This window comes from Armigeres subalbatus, chromosome 1 (genome assembly GCF_024139115.2).
Source record: "Armigeres subalbatus isolate Guangzhou_Male chromosome 1, GZ_Asu_2, whole genome shotgun sequence".
Lineage (NCBI taxonomy): Eukaryota > Metazoa > Arthropoda > Insecta > Diptera > Culicidae > Armigeres > Armigeres subalbatus.
This window is the reverse complement of record NC_085139.1, coordinates 92,725,102-92,744,372: the sequence shown is the minus strand read 5'-3', so window position 1 is coordinate 92,744,372 and position 19,271 is coordinate 92,725,102. Positions and strand designations below refer to the sequence as shown.

General features: G+C 39.4%; 2 protein-coding genes and 1 long non-coding RNA gene across 3 annotated transcripts; 2 read left to right on the top strand and 1 right to left on the bottom strand.

Moving 5' to 3' along the window:
• Positions 1-2,080: 2,080 nt before the first annotated feature.
• LOC134224432 (uncharacterized) lies at positions 2,081-4,006 on the bottom strand. The gene is made up of 2 exons (XM_062703812.1): positions 3,772-4,006; positions 2,081-3,686 (listed from the first exon to the last, which is right to left on the bottom strand). Exons 1-2 carry the CDS (start codon positions 3,828-3,830, stop codon positions 2,537-2,539), a joined length of 1,209 nt encoding a protein of 402 aa, XP_062559796.1. The 5' UTR covers positions 3,831-4,006; the 3' UTR covers positions 2,081-2,536.
• A 41-nt stretch (positions 4,007-4,047) lies between these two features.
• LOC134224515 (uncharacterized) lies at positions 4,048-5,174 on the top strand. The gene is made up of 3 exons (XR_009982973.1): positions 4,048-4,258; positions 4,322-4,507; positions 4,570-5,174. It is a non-coding gene; the product is annotated as an uncharacterized LOC134224515 (long non-coding RNA).
• A 10,555-nt stretch (positions 5,175-15,729) lies between these two features.
• LOC134224341 (zinc finger protein Xfin-like) lies at positions 15,730-18,182 on the top strand. The gene is made up of 2 exons (XM_062703701.1): positions 15,730-15,890; positions 15,956-18,182. The coding sequence occupies exons 1-2, from the start codon at positions 15,868-15,870 to the stop codon at positions 17,457-17,459; spliced, it is 1,527 nt and encodes a 508-aa protein (XP_062559685.1). The 5' UTR covers positions 15,730-15,867; the 3' UTR covers positions 17,460-18,182.
• Positions 18,183-19,271: the final 1,089 nt, after the last annotated feature.

Here is a 19,271-nt window from a genome sequence, read left to right as displayed (position 1 = left end):
AAACTTGTTCAATTGGATTAAAACAGGATATCAAAATCAAGCCTAGTCTAGTCGGATTAAGCCCAACTTGGATTCCGTCAGGAGTGACCTTAAGACATTCGCGTAAGAAATTTTCTATATCCCCTCGATGCTTGAGATTTTTACAGTATTTTGAATTTTCCCGGTGCTTATTCGAATTCCCACATATTTCCCGATATTTTTCCGGTGATTTTCAATTCCCGACTTTTTCCCGGTTCTCCCGGTTTTCCCGGTTCGCTGGTCACCCTGGGGAATCCGGGCTCAAGATCGTGTAGTGGCCTTCCTCCATGTCGTTGCTCCAGATGGTGCCGTTTTGATTGCCGCGACTGTTGCCCCAGGCTTGATGTTTGGCATTCAGGTAAGCTCCGCGTAAGCTTGACGATGTCCCTCCGAAGGGCAGCCGATGATCCATCGCCAGCTTTGGCTTGCGTTGAACAGTACGCCGCGATGAGCGTGATTGTGCCGACAGAAGTGGTGATTTCGACACCGATGGCCTCGATGACACTGAGCTGGAAGCTTGGAACCAGAGCGAGCAAGCGTTCCAGTTGACCAGGCCCACCCTAGCAGCCATTTTCAATGATGAACATGCCAAGAGTGAAGACCTGGTCGAATCGGGTTTTGCAACCACGCAGCCGAGTGGCGAGCTGGGAGAAGATTGGCATCAGCTGCTCCGGGGTGTAGAGCGGAGCAGATTCTTCCGGCGGGACAGTTTGATTCTCCGGCTGCCGACGGAATCCAGGAGGAGGAAGCGGGGGCCATTCGCTGGAAGATGGAGCTGGATGGAGTGGGGCTTGAATCGATGCTGCTGCTGCGGCCAGTCGCTTGTGCGGCTACAACGGTGGAAGTACTGGTACCGCTCGTCGGGGAGCCGTGATAGCAGGAAGGTTCACATCGTCGATCACTGGAACACAGTTCCTCTTTGAATGTGATTTGGTTGATGCTTTCCTTTGGATTTCCAGGAACTCCGCGCGTTTTGAACAGCCTTTCGTAGTGGCCCGATGTTTTTCGCCACAGTTGGTGCACTTTGGATCGGCCACCTCCATCTTGTCGCACTCATCCGTCGGGTGCAGTTCGCCACACTCGTTGCAGCGCGCGGCCAAGTGGCAATTCCGGGTGCCATGCCCGAAGTTGAAACATTTCGTGCACTGCGTCACGTCACGATGCACGGGCCGGTATCGCTCCCAGCCGACGACGGTGTAGTTGATTACTCCGATCAGCTTCAGGTCCTTGTAGGAGATGGAGCCATGCTCCAGGTAAAGCTGATCTCGGTACTTTCTGGCCTTGTCGTGGCGAGCGATTTTGTGCACGGCGATAGGCTTGAGTGATGTGCTTTCTAGCTCTGTGATAAGCTCTTCCTTCTTCATGCTACATGTGTTGGGCAGCTCTGTCAGCACTCAATAAATTCTTTACATAATTATCCTTGGAATTTTTTTCCACCTCTGAAATCGGTTTTCCCCAATGTGCAATCGTTTTTTTTTCGCGCTTAACCTACGAAAACTTATACAGTGTGCGACATCCTGACATTCAAACATCCATCAAGTTTTACCAACAGCGGCACGAACAATCAATTTATTCGACCAACCATATCACACACGAACGACCGAAGCGCCAACTTGAGCACCAACCATCAAAAAATATGGGGTTTGTGCAACAACTACAAATGCTCAAGCATGTTCGGCGAACCTTGACTCCACCCCCGACAACTCAAACCAAGATCAAACCGTTTTATTTTTTTCCAACCGAGCCGACAACTGTCAAATGGTTGGTCGAACAACCTCACACGCGTTCAAACAAAGCAGCAACCGAAGCGTTTTCTTGGGGGCGGAGTCAATAGTGCTGTCCAAAGAGAGCTTGAAGTAGCTCGAAGTTTCTCCCTGTCCTGCTCATGCCCATTTGTTGACAAAAAAGAACGAGCAAGACGGGAACAACTTCGAGCTACTTCGAGCAGCTCATTGGACAGCACTAATGTTCGTCAAACTGCTTGATTGGTGTGTACGTTGCATAATACGGAAGTCATCTTTAAATCATCATATTTGCCTTACTGCAATAAAATACGACAAAATTTTGCCTTTAAGGCTTTTTTTTATTAACTTTGCATTGTGCTCGTTAGTTTATACTCTACCTGGATATGGAACAATCTTGCTTCAATACCATATGGACATAGAGGCAATCCGGGGGACCAGCGATACGATCTAACACCAATGTTGAAGGTGTCTAATATCTCTCTACCCTTTTCTCGGGTGTAAAGAGCATAGAAATATGTATATGGGACTTATAACAAAATGTACAAATACAATACCCTAAACATAGCTTTTGAAACCACATAATTGATTAATATAAGGAAATACATTCTTGTACATCGATACATCAGTTGAGATGTAAGTTTTAAATATAAGAATAGTTTATGACCAAATTCAAAAGCAATAAAATTGTAAAACGGGTTAATTGAATTTAAAACTCTGCTATACAGCATAGTTGCTTAAAGTAACTAAGCGTCTTAGTAACTTCAACCAAATCTTTAGTAATCATCGATTTGCACAACATTCTCACCGTGGTACTCCTGTTGGGTGGCTTCATCCGTAACAACCACCACATCATCGTCCTCTTCGATATCTTCGACGACAACGGTGCTGTCGGTTCCGGTTGTGGCAGGTTTATTTTTTGTCTTACTAAACCGTTTGTGAACAATCTCCAGATGGCGATTCAGAGCTTTCGTCTCCATAAAGAAGCACTCACAGGAAGCGACCCTACAGGTGATTTTACGACAATCGTCGAAGGCGCCGTGATACCGCCAACGGTGCCGCATGACGCAATGCCTGTTGCTTAACAGCGTATCGCACAAGTCACACTTGAAAAGGATGCTCTTTTCATGTTTCAGCGCTTGCAGGTCGCTTTCTTTCGCTCTGAAGAGATATTCTTTTGATTTGTCGCGCAATATTTGCGCTTTTTCTGGATGTATGTCCCGAAGGTGGTCCACCAATAGGATGAACGATTGATACAGGCGGGAGCACATCTTGCAGCAGTACCAATCGTTAGCCATCTTAATGAATGGATCATCGTTCTCCTCGCTCAGGTCGAACGCAACCATAGTTTCCATAGCGGTTACTTCGGTGCTGTTCGCAGCGCGATCTTCCTCGTCAGATAGTTCGTGGACGATAAAGGATTCTGGAGCAGCGCCTTCCGCGACAGCAGAAGCTTCAAGTGCTGAAGGTTCAGCAGCAACTATTGTGGCACACGTTTCATCCGGCAATTCCATCGGTATAGTATCACTGGAGGTGGTTTCAAGTTGCACATCTGGTGGTGCTGGAGCATTTGGTATCATAACCATTGGTTCCAAAACAGCGGCCGGCTCAGCAACCCCATTTTGATTGTATTCCACAGCCGCTGTGTACTTAGCTGCGGCTGCCGATTCGAACTTTTTACGTCGGTACACTCGATCCAGACGCTGGCACAGCTTCCGGAAGCTAAAGAACTCGTCCATCGTGAGCCGACACTGGAGGCAAATCGAGGCCGGGTTGTCCGTTTTGGGGCTTAATTTGATTCCGGTGCACATCTCCACTATGCCAACCACCCGGTAGTTGTCCTGGTCCTGCCGGCTTGCGAACAGCGGCTCCAGCTGGGAGATCGAGAAGCACAATCGACAGTAGGCAGAAAAGTCTGCGTGCGGCCTGGCGTGGATAATCGATGGAAGGATAAGATATTGATACACATTGGGATCAGATTAGTCGGGAGAAACTATTTTTGTCAACTTACAGTTCCAGATTATCATCGTTATAGGCTTCGTCTACGAAAAAGGCTGGTCGCTTGTTCATTGCATAAAGTTATACTTTTTTGTTCTGATGGTATTTAAACTAAGAAAGTAAACTATTTCCTTAATTAATTTTAATTATACAAGCTGTGCTTCACTTTTTTGATTTTGGTGATTCTGTTTTCGTAAATAAAACCTGCGAAAGAAAACCAGCCCCCACAAAAATATCCGACGAATCGGTGATACACTGTAAACCTGACAAAACTCATTAAAGAGTAAAAATGCCTCATTTTTTGGCAATATATGAAGCTGTCAAAATAATGGGTATTTTATTTTTTTCAATAATGCGTACTTTGTATCCTTTTTATCGAATTATATATTTACTCATTAAAGGGTGAAAAACTTCTTGTGTGGATGGAATTGTTTTGCAAATTGAAAATGCAGTCCGATATTTTAATAATTAATGGTGAAGAAAAAACCTCAGGATAAAACGTAAGAAAGAAGTGTTTTTTGATAGAGATAGTATAAAGTATTCACAGTAATCCTTTATTCTAGCCCAAGATCACAGTCACACAATGAGAGGAACTCGTAGAAAAAAGTATAAATTGCAGTGTGGATATCGAAAACTGATCCGAAGGCGAATCCTATAAATAGTTCACCAGCTGTTTCCGCTGCCGCTAAGAAACCGGAGCTCAACCTAGCTCATCTTGGACGTGAAAAAGAATCTGCTTATTGAATAAGGTAAAACAATTAGATTTTTTTGCACGGGAATTCAACAATCCATTGATTTTATTTTATTTCAGCGGTCTTCCACGACAAAACGTACAAATCTTTTCGTCACTAATCCCAAAGATCGGGATCCGGGATGCGCTAGCTCCAAATCCAACCTTTATCCTGTAATAGTTTCGCCACGACCACGAAAAGCCGTAGGCTGTGATTCCTGATAATGATTCCTTTTTGATTCCGGCAATGATTTCTGACCTGATGCAGCTGTTGGCGCTATAGACTAACCCGAAACGGATGGCCACAAGAAGCCGTAGACAGTTGCTGACAATCAGGAAAGGTTTTGGTTCCGTAATTGATTCCTGATGCAGGCGCTCCGGAGATCGAGATGACGGTGGTCGGCAAAAAAGGAAATTCTTTGTTTGCGGTACTGGTTTTTACGGCAGCTGCTGGAGGTGCTCCGGAAATCAAAGAAACCGGAAGGCGATTGTCAGCAATAAGAAATGCTTTCGATTCTGGGTCTGGCATTGGTTCCCGAGGCAGCTGCTGATGGTGATCCGACTGTTTAAAATGCATAAATACCACGCTTCTACGAAACTTTAATACTAGTCAAGTATTAAATAATATTGTCAATAATATGTTTATCATGAGGAATAATAAAGATGTTTTTATTATAATTGGAAAACCCCTCGTATTCAAAAAATATATTAACTTTTTACCGCGGAACTAAAAAAAAATGAAATTAAAGAGTAAAATATACTCATTTTGACAAAAACTTCAAGTGGGATAATGGGTAAAAACTACCCCTCAATCTGACGTATACGCCTTTTACTCATTAATGAGTAATCGCTGTTTACTCATTTAATGAGTTGAACTATTTAAGTCCATAATGGGTACTTTTTTACCCATTAAAGTGTACTTTGGTGGCACTCCGACCGAGACTCCGACAATCACGATCAATCTGACAGTTTCGCTCACGCAACTTTTGAAAAGAGAGAATCCTCTGCAGGGTGGCCAGACCTAACGATTTTTGACTCACCTACCGATTCACAGACAAAAGATCGAAAACATACAGATTTTTCAAAATTCCTATACCGAGAAGCCGAGAACTATATAGTTATCGGTATACCGATTTTCAACCCTCCTAACAAAAACACGGTCAATACTGAGTGCTGCGGATAGAGCCGCTTTTCTGCTCTCAAGCGAGGGATATTTTGAAATCATTCCATCGAGCAAAATTATTTTGCAGTTTCTTAGCTGTCAAACATTTTCCGCTCTTCGAATTTCTCTTTCCACGCTGCATGAAGGAGCACAAATGCGCGAGACTCTACATGACATATTTCCACCAGTATCTCCATGTATGAAGGACAACTCAGCAATTTAAAAATGGAAACTGAACCATTGCGTTCTACTCGACAATCAATGATACAGCTTCTAACAAAATCGAATCGTGTGAATGTGATATAATTTAAACTGGATTTTGGATGAATTAATGCATTACCAATCCATGTTTTATTCAAGGTTATTCTACTTTATATATACATCCCATCAAATCGTACAGTTGTCCCACGTGAAAAATGTTAAAATCCAAAGTATATTAAGCCAGTCAAGGAGCAGAATTAAAACAATTTATGAAATCATGTTTATTTATCAAATATATTCGTTTTACAACCATTCCTACGTTTTAAATTGTCTTCCGCATTGGCCCTTGAACTTTGAAAATTTATTCGATTTTTCTATTAAATCTAGGTTTAAGTTAAATACTTCATGTTAATTCTAGAGAGCATCTGTTTTTTAAACAATTCATGTTGAATAAGTGGAGAATAAATAATTATCATCATTATTTTTCATCATATAAAATGCTTTCCACAAAACCATCACAATCCGAGTTATTCTTCAGCGCTCAGAAGATTTCCAACTAACATGCATTCGACCCTGCTGCGACAGAAAGAGCATGACTGTCAACTACGAAACGAAATGAAAACAGAGAGAATTTTCTCTCTGGCAAAGAGAGCGTGACGCTTGTCAGTTTTGTTTTGTTGAATTTCTCCCTGCATCCCAGTTAGAACGAAAGCTCTCTCGTAATAATTGTTCGTAATAAATTCTTCATGACTCTTTTTAGCGGGTATCTTTGACAGCGCAAAATGTATGGAATATTACGTAAATAATGACATCATAAAGCGTATTTACCCTGAAACGCCAATTATTATGTCATTAATGGCGTAATCTGAATAGGCTATCAGGTGGATACTGTTGAAGAAATTTCATTTCAAATTTTTACTTTTCCAATTCAGTAAACGGAATTTAACATGGGATTGGGATAGAAGAAGGAATTTCTTTTGAACACGATACCAATCTTTAAAGAAGATGAACCATGGAACGTGTGTAGAGTGAGACGTCTGTTTCTCTATGTTATACTACACACAAAAAAACAAAAATGGTTTTATTAAATCTAGATTGCTTTGAGAATAGGTCGTATGTGCAAAAGAGAGGCTCTCTTTGTTCACGCTCTCTTTCGCTTGTACATAAGCTAGTTTTGCATATTTTGCCACATTTCCACTTCAGAACGCTAGAGCAAGCTAAAATCTTCTGATATCTGCCAAGAAATCTGAAGTAAACTTTATTATAGATCTGTAATAATCTAAAGAGAATGGAGGCAAAGAGAGACTCTTTTGCACGTACGACCTATTCTCAAAGCACTCTAGAAATATTTTGAACTTCTGAAAACTGTTTTGTTTTCTTTAGGTTGGTATCGTGTTCAAAAGAAATTTCTTTTCTATCTCAATCACATGTTAAATTCCGTTTACTGAATCGGAAAAGTAAAGAATCGAAACAAAATTCTTTCAACAGTATCCACCTGACAAGAACAAAAATCAAAATTGGAATTTGTAAGGTTCCCACGCAAAGTAATGGGAGCTGTCACTTTACTTTCGGAAAAATATTCTGCTCGATTATTCCGTAAGTACAAGTGACATTTTGCTCCATGCAGATCAGTTGTCAAAATTCCGCTTGGTAATATTGAACAAAATTCCGGAACCTCTCTACTTTTTAAGTCGATACTGGCCTTTTGAAATGAAAGTAAAATTGTTTGAAGTAAATGTCTTTTATTGGATTTGAAAGTATTATTCACCTTAATATAGATTATATTCAAAAGTTCATCCTTTCAAAAATAAAACTTTAGAACTGTCAATTCACCCACAAAAAAATTGCATCGCTCACTGTGTCAAACTCGTTGACGAAAATGGTAGAGCAGAAGTTTACCAAAACAATCTCTTCAGAGCTTATACTTTTTTTTTTTATATATTTAGATAAATATTTTTAGGTGAAAATAAAACCTTCAGCTAGATAGATATACCCGAGAATATACCTGAAGTCGTGGATTAAGTTCTGATGCATAAGGTAAGTCGCAACCCCCATCAGTAAAGAAAATGCGTTTTTACGAGCACATGAGGATTCTTCCAAGCAGATTACGGGACGTCTAATGGCTTCAATGTTGATGGAAAGGTGTATCAGACCGGACGGTTTTTGTTCGGAATCGAACGATTGGAAACCCGGAGTTCGCCAATCAGTCCAAGAACTAGCAGATGAGCGTCACAATAAAACATCACAAAGTAATTGCTGGACCATGTTTTGAACGATGGTGAATATTTAGCTCACGAGTGAGAACATTTTTTCATTTCAAGCTCTATCTGGTAAAAGGGCGAATGTCGCAAGAGAGGATTCTCTTCGTCGACTTCCCCTCTTTTAAATAAAAGTGACAAGCAGAGGATTTCATCGCGGTTTATCACCTCAGAATGCAAGTTTTCATTGTTTTCTTTCGTTCTGAGGGAAAACCGCAACGAAATCATCTGCTTGTCACTTTAATTTAAAAGAGGGGAAGTCGGCGAAGAGAATTCTCTCTTGCGACATTCGCCCTTATTCCAGATAGAGCTTGATTTATGGTTTCTATTTCTCGATAGGTAAATTCAAAAAACAAGTAGAGCGAAACGCATCTCGACGGACGTCTTCTCCAGCGGCTAAAAGATTGACGACAAAACAACCCTATTCATCTACAGTAGCCGTTCGATAACTGCAAAATGTTTACTTTTCAGTTCGATGCCGAATGCCGTTCGATAACTGCAATGCATTCTAGACGTCAAACGGTTGTCAATCGACGTCAGATGCAATAAAAGTGCATCTAAATGTGCAGCGCATTGCAGATGTAATTGAGTTTGACATCAGTTTGAAGTTTAGCGGTCCGATAACTGTTGCAACTATTGAATTGCAGTTAAAAAGCATTGCAGTTAAATGACTTGCAGTTATCGAACGTCTACTGTATCCATATGTCCTGCAAACCTGGCCAACTTAACAACAAGTTCCTATAGGAACTATAATAATGAAGGTTATTAGTTCCTATGTTGTGAGATCTCCGGTAGCGGTAGAGCGTAATTGCCAAAGGCCAGTATCGACTTAAAAGTAGACAGGTTACGGAATTTTGTTCAATATTAAGGTTGGTATCGTGTTCAAAAGAAATTTCTTTTTCTATCTCAATCACATGTTAAATTCCGTTCACTGAATCGGAAAAGTAAAGAATCGAAACAAAATGCTTACAACAGTACAACAGTTTTTCCGAAAGTAAAGTGACAGTGACAGCATTACTTTGCGTTGGAACCTTACAAATGCCAATTTTGTTTTTTGTTCTTTTCATGTGGATACTGATGTAAGAATTTTGTTTCGATTCTTTACTTTTCCGATTCAGTGAACGGAATTTAACATGTTATTGAGATAGAAAAAGAAATTTCTTTTGAACACGATACCAACTTTAAAGCGGACAAAATGCACACAAACTGGAGGACAAATGCTCATTCAATACATATATTCGAAGCTCATTGGTGTTTCTTCTACTGCTCCTGTCATCTAATGTTCCCTTTCTCTAAATTTTCTGCTTACAAGCTAACATCATGCGTACTCACGAATTTTCATCTTGGGTGCACCCTGGCCTACCAATCTTCTGACGGCTTACTTGCCGCCGATATCGTCCGGATCATGCAGACTTCCATTTCGCCACACGCACCAGACGCGTCCCCTGCTGGAGACCCCTCTGGCCGACCAGTGCAACTGCGTTGCTGGATGGTGTCTCTCCGAGACGTTCGATTCTCTTGGCGAGATTTTCGCACCCTTAGCGTTCTCGTTCTGCTTCCGCCTCCGGTTCGATTCCTTCCTAAGCCAACGATCTGATCATCCGGTGGGTGGGACAAACTGTTCGAAGAAAGCGGTCACCGTGGTCCGCAATGACCCGACAAAACCGATCCGCAACTCGACGAAGACTGTCAAGTGATCCGATCCTTCTACCTGTTCGGTAGATATGCTCAACCTTTCCGACGAAACTGTAGTCCGGTGGAGTAGCGGTCCTGCAAGTTGCTCAGAAGGAACTCCGGAATTCAGTGCCGTCGCCTCGAGAACACCTGCTGGCTGGCAAAGGTAACCGTTCCGAACGAAAGCACACTAACTCGAAGGCAATTACTTTGCCACAAAGTGATTCCGCCTCGTGGCCTAAAGTTTTTCACTTTTAGTTGATGTCGCCTGATGTTGGCGTTCAATTTCTTGCGAACCTTTCGTTTTCCGCAGGGATGGATTTATTTTCGAAGTGGCTGTTTGTATACAGGGCAATCTTAATTTCGTGAACAGTTTTCTACGCAAAATGTTGTTTGTGCCTTTGCGAATTGTTTTCTTGTGGTTTTAACTTTAATAGAGCAACATCAAAATAAACTTAATGTAACACCTGGTTATATCATGTTGACCCTGGGTGGTGCTAATAGAATCGATTTGGTTGTCAAACTGAAGCCAAAATTTTCTATAGAGCTTGCTGACGTTTAATCATTTTTCTCTTTCAAGCACAAAAGCAGAATAGGATTTGTTTTCATCGGGAAACGTTTCCCGATGAAAACAAATCCTATCCTGCCTACGCGCTCGAAAGAGAAAGATGCTTAAACGTCGGCAACCTTTATTGCTGCCGGAGCTAAACATTGAAGATTGTGGTTATGTTCGTTTTAGATCTGATATTGAGAAGTATTGTTATTATTTGGGGAAAAAAATAAAAATAAACTTAGTTTTAGTTGTGCATTCTTTGTAACAAATATATTCACATTATATTTCGAGTGGAGAATTAGTAGGAAATGCACCTAAAAAGCACTCGTTATGAGATTTCACGAGATTCAGCAGCTTATTGGAGCAGGAATGTATACAGGTGTATCGACTTAAAAAGTAGAGAGGTTCCGGAATTTTGTTCAATATTACCAAGCGGAATTTTGACAACTGATCTGCATGGAGCAAAATGTCACTTGTACTTACGGAATAATCGAGCAGAATATTTTTCCGAAAGTAAAGTGACAGCTCCCATTACTTTGCGTGGGAACCTTACAAATTCCAATTTTGATTTTTGTTCTTGTCAGGTGGATACTGTTGAAAGAATTTTGTTTCGATTCTTTACTTTTCCGATTCAGTAAACGGAATTTAACATGTGATTGAGATAGAAAAAGAAATTTCTTTTGAACACGATACCAACCTAAAGAAAAGAAAACAGTTTTCAGAAGTTCAAAATATTTAATAAAACCATTTTTGTTTTTTGTGTGTAGTATAACATAGAGAAACAGACGTCTCACTCTACACACGTTCCATGGTTCATCTTCTTTAAAGATTGGTATCGTGTTCAAAAGAAATTCCTTCTTCTATCCCAATCCCATGTTAAATTCTGTTTACTGAATTGGAAAAGTAAAAATTTGAAATGAAATTTCTTCAACAGTATCCACCTGATAGCCTATTCAGATTACGCCATTAATGACATAATAATTGGCGTTTCAGGGTAAATACGCTTTATGATGTCATTATTTACGTAATATTCCATACATTTTGCGCTGTCAAAAGATACCCGCTAAAAAGAATCATGAAGAATTTATTACGAACAATTATTACGAGAGAGCTTTCGTTCTAACTGGGATGCAGGGAGAAATTCAACAAAACAAAACTGACAAGCGTCACGCTCTCTTTGCCAGAGAGAAAATTCTCTCTGTTTTCATTTCGTTTCGTAGTTGACAGTCATGCTCTTTCTGTCGCAGCAGGGTCGAATGCATGTTAGTTGGAAATCTTCTGAGCGCTGAAGAATAACTCGGATTGTGATGGTTTTGTGGAAAGCATTTTATATGATGAAAAATAATGATGATAATTATTTATTCTCCACTTATTCAACATGAATTGTTTAATAAACAGATGCTCTCTAGAATTAACATGAAGTATTTAACTTAAACCTAGATTTAATAGAACAAATCGAATAAATTTTCAAAGTTCAAGGGCCAATGCGGAAGACAATTTAAAACGTAGGAATGGTTGTAAAACGAATATATTTGATAAATAAACATGATTTCATAAATTGTTTTAATTCTGCTCCTTGACTGGCTTAATATACTTTGGATTTTAACATTTTTCACGTGGGACAACTGTACGATTTGATGGGATGTATATATAAAGTAGAATAACCTTGAATAAAACATGGATTGGTAATGCATTAATTCATCCAAAATCCAGTTTAAATTATATCACATTCACACGATTCGATTTTGTTAGAAGCTGTATCATTGATTGTCGAGTAGAACGCAATGGTTCAGTTTCCATTTTTAAATTGCTGAGTTGTCCTTCATACATGGAGATACTGGTGGAAATACATTTTAGTTCGATAATATTTCTTGAAAATTGGTCCAATCGTCCTTTTTTTATTTATTTGTGAGAATTCCAAAAAGTATCTAAATTTTTCTATCAAATCTCTGTTCGATCATAGTACGGAATCAAAATACTTTTTAAACTTAAAAATAAATTGAGGAATAGTCTGATTCCCCGAAGAACGGCGCACCCAACTAATGAATGTAGCTTCGCTCATTATCCTTAATGAGAGCTTCAAATATTTTTCGAAAATCCCTTTTCATATTTTTTTTATATTTTTTATATTTTTATATTTTTTTTATATTTGTTCAGAAAAAATGTTCGATTGTCGCCACACAAATCTAGATTGCTTTGAGAATAGGTCGTATGTGCAAAAGAGAGGCTCTCTTTGTTCACGCTCTCTTTCGCTTGTACATAAGCTAATTTTGCATATTTTGCCACATTTTCACTTCAGAACGCTAGACAAAGCTATAATCTTTAGATATCTGCCAAGAAATCTGAAGTAAACTTTATTATAAATCTGTAATATTCGAAAGAGAATGGAGGCAAAGAGAGACTCTCTTTTGCACATACGACCTATTCTCAAAGCACTCTAGAAATGTTTGATTTCGCAAATAAAATTTTAAAACTCTCCTTGAATTCAACCCTGTATTAGCGTGCAAATGAGGAAACAGGGAAACGTCAAGATCTGGGTGCTGCGGATAGAGCCGTTTTTCTGCGCTCAAGCGAGTAGAGGGATATTTTGAAATCACTCGCATAAACAAAATTGTTTTGCAGTTACTTGGCTGTCAAACACTTCCCGCTCTTTCAATTTCTCTTTCCATGATGCACGAGGGCGCAAAAATGCGCGAGACTCTACATGACTTTACGAGGATTTGCATACATTCCTGCTCCAATCAGTTGCTGAATCTTGTGAAATTTAGTAACGATTGCTTTTTAGTTGCATTCCTACTAATTTGCCACTAGAAATATAATGTGAAAATATTTTTTACAAAGAATACTAAACTCAAAATAAGTTTATTTTTATTTTTTTTCTCAAATCATAACAATACTTCTCAATATTAAATCAGGAACGAACATAACCACAATCTTCAATGTTTGGCTCCGGCACAATAGAAAATTTTGGCTTCAGTTTGACAACCAAATCGATTCTATCCGCATCACCCAGGTCAATATATATTGGGTCGTATGAATAAAAAGTAGTAAGTTCAACTTTACTACATTTTCAGTAGTAAACGTCACTTGTGGAACATGTTCGTATGAATAAAAGAGACTTTACTACACTACACATTTCGAACATACTACAAACAACTGATTCGGTATGAATAAAACAAGAGTTCACTACTGATTTCTTGTAGTCTGCTCAAGACGTTGCTACTCATGCTTCAAATGCACATTATTCATCAGAATCGAAGCGAATCGGCTTTGTTCTTGAAAATAGAAGTCCAATTTAGGGCAAACAAACAAAACAGACATGTTTTTGTTGATTAGCTGCAAAAAATGATGAAATCATCATCGTCATCATGGGGTCTATTTTGTTTTGACGTTTCTCCGTGTAGTAAATGGTAGTAAACTGTACACTGAGAATAATGTTACGGTAACTATAACTATGGATCTGTTTTAAAAATACTATTGCAAAGTGTTGTTGAATTAAATATGTTTGTCAATGAAATAACAACACGTTGTTCAAAAGCACAATGCTCATGAAGTTATTTTTACTATGCGCATGGTTAAAATAAACGTTATGCAATACACAACATTTTCTCGAAATCAGACGCCATATTGCATAAACTTGATCGCATTGTGATAAACAGTGTCTTTTATTTGCTATTCTGCTCTCGATTCTGCTTTCCTTTAAAAATTGGTTTATGTTCTAGAAATATTGAAAAAACTTATTGCCAAGAATGGAATACGAGTGTAGTGTATCAATGGTTTGTACACTAATAAAAATCCACACATTTTTATTGGCAAAAATCTAAAGAAATTTACAAATAAATTTTATGTGTGCGTTAATAACCACCCGCTATAGGAGAATTCACATAAAGGTTATTAGTTAATAACGGTTATGTGTGTTTCCACATATATGCTATGCGAATTCACATAGCCAGTATGTGGGAAATGCTATAGTCAAAATTTATGTGTGCCACACATAATGGATATGATTGGATTTTTGTCAGTGTATACATTATAATAAAAATCTTTCGGTGCAACTCAACATGATTTTTCTTTGGTGCAGAACAAAGTGCAAGAGCAAAGTAAGGTTTTCCTTGATTGCAATATCGTTGGCGCAAGAACTCTCGATGGCATCTATTGGTTCGGAAGTTGTTTTAGTACAACACTGTTCCGGAGAAAAAAAGACGATGCCCTGCTGAACTAGAGAATCGCCGTCATCGTAGTAGTTAATAAAGTCTAATTCCATAGTCGAATTATAAATTCTAGTTTGCAAGGAGAACGACCCAAGTTTTCCCAAGCTGAAAAATCCCGAAAAGACGGCATATATCCCACAAAAGGACAAAAACAAATCCCGCCGGCTTTTCCGCGGGATATGCAGTCTTTTTCAGGATGTTTCGTCTTGGAAAACTTGTTTCGTCCCCCTTGGTCAATCGCATATGTGAATAATTAAATGATGTACCTTTAATACTAAAATATGCATAAATAAAAAACGATAGGAAATTCAATGTTTCCGGTGAAAGCCAATTGACAAGCTAGATTATGACAATAATGAAAAATGATGGCAATTTCCCCCGGCCAGCAATTGCGCCTAATTAGTTAGTTTTACTAGAAGATTTTCATTTTAAAAGCGTCCCATGGTTAAAATGTTTACCTAACATTGTAGTTGAGTTGACCATGGAGCATGGTAAATTTTACCGTTGTGCGTTCATGGAAGTCCCATGGTAAAATTAAACGCACCTTCTGTTTGAATCAAATGTGACATGTAGTCTGCACAAATCAAGTGGCGTTGTGCATTTAATTTAAACCATCAGAATGGTAAATTTTACCACAGCGTTGTTTTCAGTGTAGTAAAGGCTAAGTTCGAATGTAGCATATGCCATAAGTTCGAAAATGTTTTTAGTCATATCAAACATGTAGTATTCTCTGTGGACTTTATTTTTGAGTAGATACTACAAGCGTTGAGTTTTGCTACTTTTATTCATACGACCCATTATCTTGCTGCAGTATGAACACCTCGTAATAATTGGATACCCTCTCACTTAACAAAGTCATAAATAGCCCATATCTGAATAGGCTATGAAAAGAACAAAAATCAAAAATGGAATTTGTAAGGTTCCCTCGCAAACTAATGGGAGTTGTCACTTTATTTTCATATATTTTTATATGATTCGATACTTTTTCCAGCCTATCAATTTTTCATTATTATTATTTTCATAATTTATTCATTATTCATAATTTATTCATTATTATTTTCATAATTTTCATTTATGATTCGATACTTTTTCTAGCCTACCGATTTTTCTACAGTCAAGCTACCGATTAATCAAAATATAATCTGGCCACCCTTATCCTCTCTCCGTGTTTGGTGCATCCTCGCATCGTGCATGTGTCATCGTCATCCGTCAACTGCAGCAGCAGTTGCCTTGCCAGGAATTGTGAGAAAATTTTGTTTTTAGCAGATAAATTAGAGGACAAAATTAGAATAAAACAATTTACAATTGTGCACATGTACCATGGAAGACGACTATCTGATTGTGTAATGTTTCCATTCCTGAATTCGGATTGGAAAGTTGCCTAAAGCTTATTTTGTTTCCATTTCAGCCCAAGCGGCCCACCGGAGTCCTACTGCCGGCTGTGCCTCTCCGAGGCCAATGTTGAGGTCCTACTCGTCGTTCCGGATGGATTTGTGCAACCGAATCAGCGACTGGTGGACCTGATCAAGCGATATGTAGAAATTGGTCTGTACCCGTCGGTGGACAGCCCGTGCGGAATTTGCAGCACTTGCCGAATGATGCTGGAAGAATTCGAACTGTTCCGCGAACGGTGCCTACGGTGCGATTATGTCCTTACCGGGAAAGAGCGCCACGTACCGTTCGAGTGTACTGAATGTCCGAGTAAGTTCCGGTTCAAAGTCGAGTTTGAACGGCATTGGAAATCCAATCACGAGCAGTTCTTCTTGTGTGATCTGTGCCCGGCTGGATTTTCAACGCAGGGCATGCTGGATCTTCACCGAGAACAGTATCACATTGCCAATGCTTGTGAGGGATTGCACTGCACTTGCTGTCCGCGGGTTTTTGCCGACAACAATCAGCTCCAATTTCATATCCAACTGTTGCATACTTCGACAGTAACAACAGGGGATTTTATTTCTCCGCCAGCGAAAAAAAGTAAACCGGCCAAGAAACCTAAAGCCTCCAAGCCTGTGCAGCAGGATCCCAAAAACCCTGATAGACCGTATGAATGTAAGGCTTGTCGAATCAGATTTAGTTTTATCGGTTCTTTGACTCGTCACTTAGCTGAAAAGCATAAAAATTTTACCCGCGTTACAAAAAAGAGGAAAAATGCAGTTAAACCAATTCCGGAACAAGCGGAAATGCCATTGCTGTTGATTCATGAACCGGATCCTTCTCCATCCGTTGCAACTATCAACACGGAGCCGACATTCATGGAAACAAATAATCACCAAATTCCAATCGAAAATGATCCAGAAGAAACCTACGAACAAGCTCAAGTGATGGAGGATTCTGAACATCCTGTGGTCCATCCATTTGTCATTGCTTTAACTCGTTTGGATCCTAACTTGATAGCTCCCGTACCCTATTCGGAAATTCCCTTGGGAAAATTCTACCATGCCTTACAAAGACAAACAGAACCGATTGCAGGGGACCTGATGGATGACGAAATTATGAAGAACTACCCCTCATACACGAAAAAGGTCATCAAAAAAGTCCAGTGCGAGATTTGCTTCTTGGAATTTGCGGAAAAACGTCACCTGGATCGGCACAAAACGATCATACACGAGGGAAATTTCCACACTTGTCCGGAGTGTTTCCGACAGTTCCCGGACAAGAGCAGCTTGGACCGCCACAGCTATCTGCACACCAACGATTTTCCCTTTGTGTGCGACGAGTGCCCACTGGGCTTCGTCCGGCTCGGGTTGCTGAACAAGCACAAGGAAAAGTCCCACTATCCGGGAGCCCCCAAACAGGAGCTGTTCTACTGTCCGTACTGTAGTCGCCCGTTCAACGCTAAGGCACAGATCAGGTCCCACATTATGTTCCTGCATAGTGACCGGTCCGATGATGTTTATAATCTATCATACTAATATCCTGCTCGTATATATGTTTTGAAAGCATTGTTCAATTATTTTATGGTGTCATCCACAAATTATGTAAAGATAAATTTTGTATATGTTCGTGGAAGGCAAATCCAACCCAAAAAATAGTTTACATAAATTGTGTAGGTTTATTTCTGATGCTTTGGAAACAATTCAAACATTATCCTGACAACAGATCTGACAGCTGCATAGAAAGAAAAGGAATTTAATTTCACCGAGAGAAGCAGACCTGCGAACCAGCTCTTGGGCCGAAGAGAATGGCGAATAATTGGTGCGAGCTGATATGGAACATCTGGATAATATAGCACAAAATATACAGATCAAGATTTATTTTCATTCTGCATACATCAACGTATAGGGTAACGGTAGGTTTTCTCGACAGAGTTCCTATACTCTGAAAAGCTTCAACATGATCCTGTGTGCCGGTCGCTCGAGAATTAATGAAGAACCTAGCCAGTTGAAGCTGAATTAACAACTTTACCATAGGCAATACCTGTCGGTTACTTATAGCCTATTCAGATTACGAGCTTTATTACGTGTTAAAGTGGAGAAAGAAAATTTAATGTGCATTGGCATCAAGCTACTCTTTATCATATAATAAATGGCGTAATAAAAATAGGCTATTACGTTGTGTTTATCTCGGTTATAATGGTAAATATTAAATTAAAAATAATTTGTCAAAATATAAAATAAACATGGCACGCAAAAGTATTTTTAGTCTACTGTCTTGAGTAGGTCCATGAGAAACATCCTGCAAAGTATCTCCTATAATTAGAAAAAAAAAAAGCACTACATCTGTGGAATATCGGACGCTTCACTAACTTCCACGCACCGTTGATTTGGCATCTTTCAATTCACACTCGACTGCTTGCAACCAGGGACCACAATCGTCGTGACTATCAATCTCGCCATAAGTGCACCATGGTTGCGCGTCTGTTCGTTTTGCCTCGTGGCTGATTCCTCATACAGTCTCCACTTCTTGATAGCGAAAGGGAGCACGTCAGGATTGTGACACATATGATAAACTTTTTCTTAATCGGTAAAAATTAAGTCGTTAATGAAGCATAGTTAAGGTGTACTTCGTAGATTTCACACTAGTGATACTCATGTTTTTCTTCTGAAATCCTTATACAGATTGCTATTAGAAATCAAGGTGGGTCCTTAGTAACTTAGGAGGAGAAAGAAGTGTTGATGCATAGTACATACTTATTTAATGAGAGGTCTCCGACTCAGTGACACTCTCATAAGTATTACGGAGTTGAGTATTACGGAAGGTAGGGTAACCAACTTGATTTGGACCCTTACTTTGGACCCTCCTGGCTACATTTTTCTTATTTCTGAAATAAAAACAATGCCGCTGCTAATTCCTCCATTGGCTTCAGGAAAATAACATTGTTCAGTATCTATTTCACTGGTTTCCCGTGCGAAATGGCGATATTTAGATGAAATTTCGAATTTCTTCGTTTGTTCAAGAAGGCGAGCGTTACGATTAAAAGTATACATCACTGAAAATCTCAGAACGTACACAATAAGTTTTTGTCGAAATTGTGAACTTAAAACGCAGGAGTCTTCTCATTGATGCATGCCAATAGAAAGATAAGACTTAGATTAGAAATTTGACTTTGAATAGACAAAATGGGGGTGTCCAATATGTGTACATTTGGGGGTCCAGAATATGTTGTACTGTCCAAAACAAGGAATGTTTTTGTTTCGAATATCTATTTCATAAATAAGACTTTCATCTTTAAAATGGTGTCATTTCCGCCCATATCGAACCTATATTTCAATGGATATAAGCAT